At 36.1% G+C, this 14,442-nt stretch overlaps 1 protein-coding gene across 1 annotated transcript; it reads right to left on the bottom strand.

The window, feature by feature from the left end:
• Positions 1-978: 978 nt before the first annotated feature.
• LOC114729778 (uncharacterized) lies at positions 979-2,817 on the bottom strand. Its single transcript, XM_028916816.1, has 2 exons — positions 1,217-2,817; positions 979-994 (listed from the first exon to the last, which is right to left on the bottom strand). The coding sequence occupies exons 1-2, from the start codon at positions 2,815-2,817 to the stop codon at positions 979-981; spliced, it is 1,617 nt and encodes a 538-aa protein (XP_028772649.1).
• Positions 2,818-14,442: the final 11,625 nt, after the last annotated feature.

Raw genomic sequence — 14,442 nt, 5'->3', positions numbered from 1 at the left:
CATGACAAGTTCCTATAAGGTTTTGACACATTTCGTTTTCTGACAGCAACCACTTCTGATAAACACGGAATGACAACTTCATATTGCCAAATGACAACTTTACTACCACATGACAAGTTCCTATAAGGTTTTGAAACATTTCGTTTTCTGACAGCAACCACTTCTGATAAACACGGAATGACAACCTCATATTGCCAAATGACAACTTTACTATGCCACATGACAAGTTCCTATAAGGTTTTGACACATTTCGTTTTCTGACAGCAACCACTTCTGATAAACACGGAATGACAACTTCATATTGCCAAATGACAATTTACTATACCACATGACAAGTTCCTATAAGGTTTTGACACATTTCGTTTTCTGACAGCAACCACTTCTGATAAACACGGAATGACAACCTCATATTGCCAAATGACAACTTTACTATGCCACATGACAAGTTCCTATAAGGTTTTGACACATTTCTTTTCTGACAGCAACCACTTCTGATAAACACGGAATGACAACTTCATATTGCCAAATGACAACTTTACTATACCACATGACAAGTTCCTATAAGGTTTTGACACATTTCGTTTTCTGACAGCAACCACTTCTGATAAACATGGAATGACAACTTCATATTGCCAAATGACAACTTTACTATGCCACATGACAAGTTCCTATAAGGTTTTGACACATTTCGTTTTCTGACAGCAACCACTTCTGATAAACACGGAATTACACTCTGCACATTTCTAACAGCAACCACTTCTAATGAACATGAAATTACAAGTGCACAAAAGCAAATGACAACTTAACTATGCAAAATAACAAGAAGTGACAAGTTCTGATTTCTTTCACAGCAACAAGTTCTTTACAACATTCAATGACAAGTGCACATTAACTTACATCTTCCACTTAATGTCCCTTTGTCCCAAACATAGAAGTAACAAAAAATATATGTGTACTAACATCCTGCTCCCAAAAAAATTAAGAAGGATTAACCCTATATGTGCCAAAAAAATTAGTTGTCCCATTTGTAAGTGGAAGTCAACTTGGGTTAGGATTTTTGCATGTCCTCTTTGTATGTCCAGGATGAAGACATCTAGTGCAATGATATATTTTTTTGTTGTGGAATTGTGATTCCTTTCTATTTCTTCTTGGTTTTCTAGAAGGCCTAGCAGTGATTGGGGGTAAAAGCAAGGGTTGAGCAGTAAGATTCTCAAACGTATAGTCATTCAGGTGAGGCATATCAATTGTCACCACTGGAACCATGCTCCGGGCATAGATTTTTTCTTGGGATGAACGTTTGTAACACTCTTCAACATAATCATTAACGTTTCCCCCTATGGTCTTAATGGCTGCACAAGCATGTGAGCATGGAATCCCTAACATTTGCCAAGTTCCACAGCTACATTTGTGTAGGCCAAGGTCCACTCTTTGGTCTCCACGTGATGTGTGCATGCATATTCTTCCCCCTCCATAATTCTCACAGTGCATGTACCTACCGAAATACACATGCTCCAATACTTTTGCCTCTATTTTTGGCCCAACGCAATTACTCCACTTAGTCATTGCTGCATATGATGCATGCATCTTTCTTGCTACTTTCTCCCGGTGCTCATGGATCATTTGGGCCACGTTATGCTTCCTCTCCCTTACCATCCAAGCATTAAAAGATTCAGCTAAATTAGTTGTTATGTTGTCCCACCTTCTATATGGGAACTTGCTCAATGCCCACCTATCCACATCACCTTGATTGATAACCCACTCATATAACTCATGAGACATGGTTTTGAGATCATCCAGTGCATGATCAAACTCATCCACAAGTCTTGCATAAGCCACTTTATCCAGTACCTTTAATGCATCTTCCTTTGAATTTTCACTTGTCCTTCTCCGACCTCTGTTTAATTTCATATATTCAGAGCTAAAGTTCTCCTTCACATGCCTATAACAGTATGCATGCCTTTCACCCCCAAATATTGCTTGCACAGCACCAATTATAGAATTATGTCTATCTGACACAATAGTCAGTTGCATTGAACCAACTATTTGTTTAATCTTATGAAAAAACCACGTCCAGTCATCAAGATTCTCTCCCTTCACCACTGCTATTGCAAACGGCAACATCTCATTATCCGTATCATATGCCGAAGCTGACAGTAACGTCCCCTTATATGGACTACTTAAATGAGTACCATCAACATATAATATAGGCCTTGCACCGTTCAAAAAACCCTCAACACATGCACCGTATGCAATGAACACACGCTTAAATCTATTACCAATGGAGGCCCATTCAGCAACCGTTTTGTCATCAGTTTCCTTCAACCTTTCACATAACCATGGTATTAACATATAGGACTGTTCCGGTTTCCCATGTATTTCTTCCATTGCCTTTTCCTTTGCTCTATATGCCTGACAATATGTAAGCCTCACACCATACTCCCTCTCCAACATCTTCCTTATCTCAGTGGGCCGTTTTTCAGCATGGTCCCTTATCTCTTCAACTATTACTGATGATGTCAACGCAGCACTCCCACCATAAGTCACAATCAAATTGTCTTGGGCTGAATGAATGTGCTTATTGCAAAATGTAGTCACACGTAATAGATGACTGTTCTTTCCAACAGCATTTGCACATATCTTCCAAGGACACCCTTCTACTTTATAGCTCGCATTCATCTTCTCTTTACTATTCCTGATATATCTCGCTGCAAACTTCTCTGCAATACTGAACCTGTACACAGCTTCCCTAAAAGCAACAGCATGTGGAACATATTGGCCCACTCCTACAAACACTCCTGCCCATTTCGTACAATTCATCCGCCCGTCAGTCTTCCCTGACTCTCTGAACCACTACACTTGCTTCTCTGACTTGATCCGCCTCCTTCAAAAGTTAGGCATTCAACTCCATTCTCAACATTCACTGGCTCATGTTCATCACCAATGGTCGTTTCAAATGTATTCATGTATTGTGAAAGTCCAAATAAATTCTCACTCCTGCCACCATAATACCAAGTTAGGACAACTATATTCAAACGACAGGTTTGAATAAAATAACATGTCTACATATCTAAATAACAAGTCCGCATATGGTTATTACAACTTTACTAACTAAAATAACAAGTCTACATCTACAAACAATTCCTTGCTCAATTAACAAGTCCGTATGTGGTAATTACAACTTGAGTTACTCATATAACAAGTTTCCATATAGAAACTACTGGTTAGTAAATAACATCTACAGATCTAAATAACAAGTCCGTATATGATAATTATAACTTCAATACGTTGAATTACAAGTCTACATATGGAAATCTCTGCTTATGTCTAATAACAAGTCTGCATTTCTAAAACACAAGTTTACAAATGGAAATGACATGTCCACTATGTTCAATAACATGCTTGCATTTACTAATTACAATTTAGGACTGCAACACCATTAGCTTCGTTACAATATTTCTATACGAATTACCAACAATATATTAGTAAATAACAAGATTCAATTGGAAAACATAACCACTTACATGTCTGGATCATTCCTTGCTCTAGGTTCCCTATCATTCCCTTTCCCTCCTACATACACATGACCACTGCTGTCATTATATCTAAACAAGTTGCTGATATCACCATCATCACAAAGATCAATCAATGTACTCTCATCAAATTTAACTTTATACTTAATCTCATATCCACCACCATCATTGCCTATCCACTGTGAAATTATTCCACACAACTCGTCTACTGTTATCCATTCTTTTATACTGGTTACCCTTACACTCCCTCCAATATATTTAACTATCCCTTCACCATTTGCTTCAAAATGTCCACCAATGTGCACGTAACAGAACAACTCCTTCCCACAGCTTCTTCGGTTATTGAAATCCATTTTTCATACTAATCTGCAGGAAAAATTTACGTTTAGTCAGTACGTTAGCTTCACTAATAAATATTTACTCATTTATTCCATCAACTCAACCATTTACATACCAAATTAAAAACCCGTGACCTCCTGTCTTCCCAACATCACTTTAGGGCTTCACAACTTCACTTTAGGGCTTGACGACTTCAACACCGAAAATCATGGTATCGTCATTCCCTCATTCCGCGGCAACACCTCAACGTTCACGGTCAAACTAACGGCCATTATCCAACCTACACTCTACACCAAACCACTACACTCTGACCCCTTCCCCATCGCAACCAGCACCGTGCACTACAAATGACAGATGATCGTTCAGACTACGAAAACAAAAATATCCCACCTCCAACTAACCACAACCTCCTACATTGTGATATCTTTCATCTTCAACTATACCTCCCATTCCCTCCCTTCCTCCAGCCTACTCACCCACACAGCAGAGATGAAGATGGAGAATGTGACGATGTGTAACTCTTAAGGGGAACAATACAAGAAGGGTTTACTCAGTAAGTTACTCGCATTATTGCCAATGTTAGAAGATCCCAATATCACACATACTCGTTCGACTCATCCTACTCCACCAGCTCTCTCGCCACCCATTAAAATCCTGGTCTCTGCCTTCATTAACAGTGATGATGAGTGAGGGGCATTTCAGCCATTTAACACACATTTCATAATTGCAAATTGGAATCGGGTCCTCTGCAGCAATTTCTCAAATTCAGGGTCCCTGATTGCCATTTTATATATTGGGGGGTCTTTATTTGCAATTTTCCCTAATTTTTTTTCTTTTTTTTGACCAGAGATTTCTATAATAATTACCCACTAGTGAAGATACTCGTCATATTTTTGAAGACACAGCCTGACACGTGCATGTGCGCGTCACCCTCGCACTCTTCCCGGGGCTACTTCTTCTTTTTTTTTTTTTGGCCAAACCCGGGGCTACTTCTCGGCGTAATATACATAGGACGATTTTGATATCAAAAAGCTCATCCCATCAGCTTAATTTTGCTCACCCTCGCGCTCTTCCAGGGAGTTTCTTATTAATTTTGTAATTCTTCAAAAAGAAAAACGCACGATGCACTCGCATTTTTAGTCTTAAAGTGAAATGGCCTAAACACCCTCCCAAACTGCCATCAGCTTATCCAAACAGGTTTATTATCAGCTGACGTCATTTTTAGTCCAACAACCGCAGGCTATTAGTGGAATCACAGTCACTTTTTCCATATTTTAAATATATCTTTTGAAATGGGTGAAGGATACCCTTCATCTTTTTTGAAAGTACAGTTTGGTGAAAATACAGTAAACGTATTAAAGTAGGAGAAAAATATCAATTTTTTTTTGTCTCTGTATTTTGTCAAGCATAAGCTCCTGGTCTCTCAAATCGTCAATCGTGTCATCCTCTTTCTCCCCCTGTCTGCTCTCTTCCCCCGCCTTTCGTTTCTTCTTCTTCTTTTAGTGTTTTTAATTTTTATAATAACTATTTATTAAAAATATTCAGATAAATAATAAATTTTACTAATAATTATTTAAAAGAAAAAAATCCCGAAAAAAGTATCTTTAAAATTTTAAAACCCTAAATAAAAATGACTACAAAAATATATTGTCATTTTCTTTTTAAATGTTGTTATTTGTTATTAAAGTATAGTAAATAAGACTGATTTGAAATTTTGAATTCAAAAATACTTTTTTAGGATTCTCTTTTTTTAAAATTTGATATACAAGGTAATAAAATTTTTTTTTCTATTTAAAAATTTTGAACTCTCAAATTTAAAGAAAAATTAAGCCTTTTTTACCTAATTCATTCACCATTTAAAATTATTTTTTTACTTAATTTATTTACTACTTAAAATATATAAATAAGAAACTCCCTTCATAATTCCATCAGAAAAATTTATAATATACTAAAAGATTACTTCTACTGAAAGTATCTATCATTAACATTTTCAAGTTATGGTATGGGAATGGATCTTTTTCATAGCAAAATTTATTGCTGCCGAAATTTATAACCTTCATAAAATTTTGAATTCCAAGATGTTAACTCACTTGGTATCTATTGCTAATTATAAATTTCAGTGACAATACATTTTTTTTTCATAAAAATGATCTATTCCCATAAAAAAAAATATTCCCATCTTATGACTTGCAGATATTAATGATAAATACATTTTGATAAAGGTAACTTTTTAGTATATTACAAATTTGTCTAGTAAAATTACCAAGTGATGATTTCATATTTGTGTATTTTAAATAGTAAATAAATTAGGAAAATTATAATGAAGTCCAAAAAAAATAATTACAAAATAAGTTTTAGAAATTGTCATTTTTTACTCAGAAACTTATTATCGGCTATTTAGGTTGTTATTTAGATTTTTTTAGTAACTATTTTTTTCTTGGAACCTCATTGTAATTCTTCCAATAAATTAAGTAAAAATGACTTAATTTTCTTATTTAAAATTGAGAGTTTAAACTTCATAAATAGAAAAGAAATGTATATCTATTACTTTTCATATTAAATTTTAAAAAATTTGGTCATAAAAATTTATTATTTTATTTAAATATTTTTTAAATAAATAATTTTTACAAGAAGTTAAAAATTAAAAAGGAAAAGGAAGAAAAACCAAAGGCTAAAAGGAGAAGAGAGAAGAGAAAGAGAGGGGGAATGTGAGAGTTGACCATGAAAAATGAGTCCCACAAACCGAAAAGGTCAGATATGCTCGTTGGATTTCACAGACTTAATATTTTTCCCAATTTTAAAAAATTTATATGTATTTTTACATCAATATTTATTTATCATGACTTATGCTTTTTTTTTTAAAAAAAAAGAGTATTTTCATCATTACCTTTTTAAAAATTCATGGAAGCCTGTTGCCTGCCACTCTATTGTTTGATTTGTTCTTAGGTTATAATTAATTGTAAAAACTTGAATAAATTACTGATGGCCTTTGCTGTACCCACTGCACTATATATTCTTAACTGTAGAAATTAACGTTTTTATTTAAAGATCATTGTTACATTTGTCCAATCAATAGAATTTAATAATATTCTTCTGTTATTTTAAAATCAAATCACCGAATTAAAAATGAAATTACAATTTTAGAATTCTTAACTGTAATTAAAAGTTTACAAAAATCTGTAAACGGAATTTGTTTTGGACGTGCGTGTCAAGGTAAAGACTACCACCCCTCCCAATAAGATCTACTTTATACATTTGCCCGTTAGTTTTATATAAATTTTTAATTTGATTTTTTAACTTAAAAATATTTTTTGTTTTTTTTAACTCTAAAAAGTTATGATTGTTTTGAAAATTAAATTTAATACTCCTCTTATCCTTAATATATAACTTAATTGTTAAATTAATTTTAGTCCTAAATGTAAAACATGTTTATCATCTTTGTCAATTTTTTTAAATTATCCATATTGATACTCCATTAATCATAATCTTTGCATTTACGAATGTTTTGTCAATATTTAAAATCTAAATGTTATCATTTTTAAAATTAAAATTAAATGATTAAAAGTGTATTTTTGAAAATTAAAAAATTAAATTAAAACTCTATATAAAATTAAAAAACTAAATATATATTTTAGTCAAAATTTTGTAACTTTACTTCTTCAACTTTTTAAATTCAACCGACTAAATTTTTTCTTAAAAACTTCTAGTTACCTTTTCTTATGTTTTGGTCATATTTCTTTTATAAAAGTGTTATAACCTAACTTTTTTTTTAATTTTTAAATTAAGTTCACTAAAATTTTTATTCCCTTCCTCTCATCTCCAAATCCATCGTACCAATCATAGGGCTAATCACGGTCTTGTTTGTTTTCTGATCTTGAAAAACCATTTTCTCTCTTAAAAAAATAAAAAATTTGTGGCTATTTCTTTTTAGTTAAATGATTTCAAAAACAAGAAAACATAAAACTGCTTTTAAAAATTAAAAGACCAAAATAATTTTTAGTTGCCTTCTTGTTTTTAGTTTTTGCATTTCTTAATTTTTGTTTGGAAAATTTGGAAAACTTTTTTTTTAAGGTGCTTCTAACACTCCAAAGTATTCATTGAATGTGTCCTGCATCCTAAAATGTTTTTTTCACCGTAATGCTAGATGCACAAAAAATACTTTGAATTGCTGGATGTAACAAAAAATAATAAGAAAATTATGCACAGGTCCCAAGGATGAGACTTTATTCATCTAAGGTCTTATGAAATATCAAAATTACTAGCAGGTCCCAAGAAACCTTAGAGTATTATATTCTAATTGTAAAATAACATCACTGTCCCTCAGATTCTCAAGTCACATTTTCTCTGCCATTGCGATTGACAACCTCAGTAATGACTATTAACAATCCAATAAGAAGGCATTGACAACCTAAGTAGTATCATTTGACAACTTATTTTATAGGATCACATAACTTCCATTAACTAAATTATAACTAAATAGTGTTAAAGCTGATTTTATGTAATTGTTATGCTATACTATTTAGTTATAATTTGATCTTATGTAGAGGTTTATTATCCTATAAAATGAGTTGTTAACAGGCTCTGTCTAGGTTGTCAACAACTCTCCTTGGGTTATTAATACTCACTGTTGAGATTGTCAATGGATCTCCGCATTAAAATTTTTCTATACTCCTATTGGGTTTAATTAAAGCTCTTGATGATTTCGAAAAGCTCCCCATTTCAGTGTTAAAGTTGTTGTATTATACTATTTGGTTATAATTTACTCTTATGTGGAGGTTATGTGATTCTGTAAAGTAAGTTGTCAGCAGTCACTGCTTTGGTTGTCAACACCTTCTCATTAGGTTGTTAATTAGTCGTTGCTGAGGTTGTCAATCGCAATGACAGAAAAAATGTGAATTGAAAATATGAGGGGTAGTGATGTCACTTTACGATTAGAATATAATACTTTAAGGTCTCTTGGGACTTGCTAGTATTTTAACATTTTGTGAAACCTTATATGAATAAATCTCTTTCTTGGGACATGTGCGTAATTTTCTCAAAAATAATTTATAATGCTAGATGCATCTAAAAAAATAGGGAAAATTTCACTGTAGGATCGCAGAAGACAATTAATCTCAAAGAGCCCCCAAAACTTTCTAAAACCTCACTGCAGGACCAAGGGGCCAATCTGATATTAATTCCACAGACGAAATGAGGCCACTACCCCTAGTAAAAACTTATTTTGCTCTGAAAACAAGACATATTATCAGCGGGTGTAAAAGATGGAAGAAAGACGGAAAGGGGGGGAGATGGCGTTATTTCCTACCTCTCCCATGTAGCGCGCCGATGCGGAAGGGAGATAGTTGACAACCATGAGCTGAGAAAACGCAGTGGCGGAGCTTCACTTTTGCAGTCTGTCCCTCCGCCGTCTTTCGAACTCCAAGGTAGAGTTGGTGCAAGAAAGAGAAGTTGCAAGTGTGCCCTACAGTGTTGCGTCTTCTCTGGAAGTAGCGTCAAGTTGGCGTGGGAGGTAAGATTTTGTTGTTAAAATTTTGGTTTTGTTGGTGTGATTTGGTTAGCACAGGTGGGTTGTGATGGGTGAATAAGGAAGAAATGAGTATTTAAGTGCATGGGCATGTAGGTTGGGAGTGAGTTGCAAATCTGATGGTTTTATGGTTTAAGAAATTCATGCTCATGCTGTTTTAAGTTGTTAAAGATGTGGTGTTTGTGATGTTTTAAAAAGTGGGTGCATATTGAGAATAATGCGCTGCTGAAGGAACTTAGGTAGGCGAAAATGAAAGGGAAATGGGTGTGTGGGCTGGAATGGGTTATATGACAGGTAGATGCGTAGAGGAATGGTGAAAATATATAGTACGATGGTAAATTTGGTAATTCTGGTTGTGTGCGAGAAAAAGCAATATAATGTTGTGAAAATACTAATTCTTGTTGTCAATTGTCAAATTGCCGATGTAAACGTACGTTGTGTCATACTTGAATGATGTGCAGTAGCAGAGGATAAATGGCTAGCAGTAGTGGGAAACAAGTATTTTGCATCTTTCATGTTAGAGGGCACTTTGTAAAGACCTCAGAAGGGAAATTCATTTATGAAGGGGGCATCATTATTGGAAGATTGATTAGAGAAGGGATGACATATGAAGAACTACAATGCATGGTAGCTCATGATGTGTGGCCAGGGACTTGTGAATATAAAATGAAGTACACAGTTAGCTTTGATCGGGACACATTCTTGGATCTTGTTGACGATATTGATGTTGGACAAGTAATTGAGTACAACAATAGTAGTGGCCATGTTTATGTTTGTGAAAATGAGAAAGACTTCACACAAGTGTCACAGCTGGACAGTGTACAAGAGTAAGTTGTTTTCAAATGGTTTTATTAAGATTGTGTGTAGGATAAGAAATATGTCCAATTTTGATAAATTGAACTATAATACTCAATAGCTGTATTTGTTTATGCAGGTTAGATGATTTGGTTGGCCCTTGTGGAATGTCAGTATCTCCAATTGAATTGGATCTAGACACAAACAACATAAACATATCTCCCATACAAGATGTGCCAATACTGATAGAAGTGTAGGTATGGAAATGTTGCCAACCCCAATAGCGGTGATGAATTCATCAAAGTGGGCAGATTTGTTGATGTCAAGAGGGAAAACTTTTGTTAGTGCTGAACATTTTAGAGAGACATTATATAAGTATAGCCTTGCACACAAGTTTGGTTACCGGTATGTAAAGAATGATAGGTATAAGATGATTGTGAAGTGCTGTGTAGATGGTTGTCCCTAGGAAATTTCAGCATATGGTGTAGGTGAGAATAATGGATTCCTAGTTGTGAGAAGATTTAATCGTGAACACTTGCATTATGTACAAGACAACGTAGTTGTCCCTCAGAGAAAGAGGTGCAAACTTGCTTCAGTAGTCATAATAGATGAGTTGATTTCTTGCATGCACAAAGCTCCAAATGACATTAGACGGGATTTGGAAAGAGAGTATGGGTTGAGCCTCAACTACCAACAAGCATATAGGGCGAAAGAGAAAGCATTGGCAAAAATTCATGGTTGTCTGCAGGAGTCTTATATGCTAATCCCTTGGATATGTGAAAGGCTAAAGGAAAGTGATCCAGAAACGGTAGCAAAGTGGGTTGCATCATCAAATAATAGATTTGAAGCTGTATTTATTGCATACGGTTACTATGTAGAAGGGTTTTTGAAAGGTGGCAGACTTGTATTATATGTGGATGGATGCCACTTGAGTGGTCCGTACAAAGGAACGTTATTGGGAGCACAAGCGTATGATGCGGATAATGAATTATTCCCACTTGCATATGCGATTGTTGGAGGTAAGACGCTTGATGACTGGGCATGGTTTCTTGGTAACATAAAGGATATTACGAGATCATTAGAAGTGACAATAGTATCGGATAGACACAACTCAATAAAAGGTGCAGTGCAAGCCGTGTTTGGAGGAGATCGACATGCTTTTTGCTACCGTCATGTGAAGGAGAATTACAGTGCTGAGTTTTTGAAGATAACCAGGGGAAAGAGGAGGACCAGCGGACAGATAAAGGAAGTTGCACTAAAATTACTTGATTCTATTGCATACACAAGACTTGATAGAGACTTTGATCGCAGTATGAAAAAGCTAATGGCATTTTGTCCAGACTTGGGACAAGGGCTTCAAACAAATGGAGACATTGAGCGTTGGGCACAAAGCAAATTTCCTTACAAGAGGCGGGACAATATCACAACAAATCTAGCTGAATCCTTTAATGCTTGGCTTGTTGGTGAGAGGAAGCACAACATAGTTGTCTTGATACATGAGCACAGGGAAAAATTGGCAAACAAGATGTACCATAGCAAAGAAGCCATGAGGAATTAGACCAGTGGTGTGGGACCTAATATAGAGGAAAAGTTGATGGATCATGTGGCCAGATCAGAAAGAATGGATGTGCAAAATTATGGAATGAACAATTTCAGGGTCAGATGGGGAAACCTAGATGTGCGGGTAAATCTTGTGTTATGTGAATGCACCTGCAAAGGTTGGCAAATGTCAAGACTACCTTGCCCACATGCATGTGCTACAATCAAGAAGGTATATGGTAATATATATGCATATGTCGAGGATTGCTTTTTACTCTCAGCCCAAAAGAAAATTTATGGCAGACTCATGATTCTAGTTGAGACCCATGACATCCCTAGGCCATATTCCCTTCGATATGAAGATTACTCGTCCACCATCTTCCTACAACCACCATTGACAACTCGTCGTGCTAGAAGACCCAGAGTTAGGAGGATTGAATCACAATTCCAGTAGAAGAAACTGTATCATTGCTCAGGATGTGGTGAAGCTAGTCACACTAGAAAGATTTGCAGTAACCCGAACCCTGGGTGACTTTGTTACTGAAAATGGTCTTTTATTTTTTTGGTTAAATACACAGCTACTTTTGTACATAAATGAGCCCCACTATGTAGTTGTTGAGTTGTTGGAGAAGTAGCTATGACAACCCATTTTGATTTTTTGGTGGTGGGTTCGATTATATTTTGTATAGTGCTGTCAATAGTTGAAAAATTTCATGACAGTAGGTGACTATAGCTGTCCCAGGTTATGTTAGGCTGTAATCTGTCCACATGTGAATGGACTATTTTTACTTGTAAATATATGTATGTATGTTGCAAATTGTGTAATGTCACTTGCAAACGGGCTCTCCCCTGCCTGTCTAGTGACGGATAGTTTCTTCAGGTGAAGGTCATCATATGTAAATGGACTGATTACAGTTGTGAATATATATATATGTATGTTGCCAATTGTCTAATGTCACTTGCAAATGGTATACGAAACCACACTTGGACACCTTCTCCAGGTGAATCAGTCCACATGCAAATGGACTATTTTTAGTTGTAAATATATGTAGGTGTGTTGCGAATTGTGCAATGTCACTTGCAAACGGGCTCTCCCCTGCTTGTCCACTGACGGACAGCTTCTTCAGGTGAGGGTCATCACATGTAAATGGACTGATTGTAGTTGTGAATATATGTATGTGTTGCCAATTGTCTAATGTCACTTGCAAATGGTATACGAAACCACACTTGGACACCTTCTCCAGGTGAATCAGTCCACATGTAAATGGACTATTTTTAGTTGTAACTATATGTACCTATGTTGCCAATTGTCTAATCTCATTTGCAAATGGGCCCTTGCACACCTATTCACCCACGGATACCTCCTTCAGTACGAGTAGGTCAGATGCAAACGGATTATTTATAGTTGTGAAAATATGCATGTATGGTGTGAATTGTCTAGTCCCACTTGTAAATGGGCTGTCCCACACTTGAGTAAGACGCATGCATCAGGTGAATCAGTCCACATGTGGAGCTAGGTATGTGTCTTGCAAATTAGCTAGTCCCCCTTGCAAATGTGAACGGACTGATTCCACGTGTGTATGTATTTTGAAAATTGGCTAGTTCCCCTTGCAAATGCGCTCTCCCCCACTTGTTCCATCACGGACACATGCTTCAGCTGAACCAGTCTACATGTGAACAGACTGATTCCACGTGTGAATATAGGTATTTCCTTTGCAAATTGGCTAGTTCCCCTTGCAAATGCGCTCTCCCCCACTTGTTCCTCACGGACACATGCTTCAGTTGAACCAGTCCACATATGAACGGACTGATTCCACGTGTGAATATAGGTATTTCTTTTGCAAATTGCTAGTTCCCCTTGCAAATGCGCTCTCCCCCACTTGTTCCTCACGGAAACATGCTTCAGCTTAACCAGTCCACATGTGAATGGACTGATTCCACATGTGAATATAGGTATTTCTTTTGCAAATTGGCTAGTTCCCCTTGCAAATGCGCTCTCCTCCACTTGTTCCTCACGGACACATGCTTCAGCTGAACCAGTCCACATGTGAACGGACTGATTCCACGTGTGAATATAGGTATTTCCTTTGCAAATTGGCTAGTTCCCCTTGCAAATGCGCTCTCCCCCACTTGTTTCTCACGGACATATGCTTCAGCTGAACCAGTCCACATGTGAACAGACTGATTCCACATGTGAATATAGGTATTTCTTTTGCAAATTGGCTAGTTTTCCTTGCAAATGCGCTCTCCCCTACTTGTTCCCTCACGGACACATGCTTTAGCTGAACCAGTCCACATGTGAACGGACTGATTCCACATGTGAATATAGCTATTTCCTTTGCAAATTGGCTAGTTCCCCTTGTAAATGCACACCCTATTCTGGTCAAAGATGGCACATGTAAATGGACTGATTCTAGTTGTGAATATATGTATCAGAGTTGCAAATTCCCTAGTTCCTCATGGAAATGGACACCTTATTCAGGTGAAGGAGGGCACTTGCATATTTAAGAGGACACGTTGTTCAGCTGATGAACGACACTTGTGAATGGTCTAATTGTTGTTGTTAACTTATTTGTCTCTCTTGCAAATTGTCTTATTGTTCGTGCAAAGGTCTAATCCTTGATGTAGGTTGGTCAGTTGGAAATGGACGAACATTTGGTGTTAATTCCTGTTTTGTTGTTGTAAATTCCCTAATTTCTGTTGTCAACCGTACAT

The sequence above is a fragment of the Neltuma alba genome, unplaced genomic scaffold (assembly GCF_004799145.2).
Source record: "Neltuma alba isolate B1F8T4 unplaced genomic scaffold, ASM479914v2 tig00012678_pilon, whole genome shotgun sequence".
Lineage (NCBI taxonomy): Eukaryota > Viridiplantae > Streptophyta > Magnoliopsida > Fabales > Fabaceae > Neltuma > Neltuma alba.
This window is presented reverse-complemented; position numbering and strand designations above follow the sequence as displayed.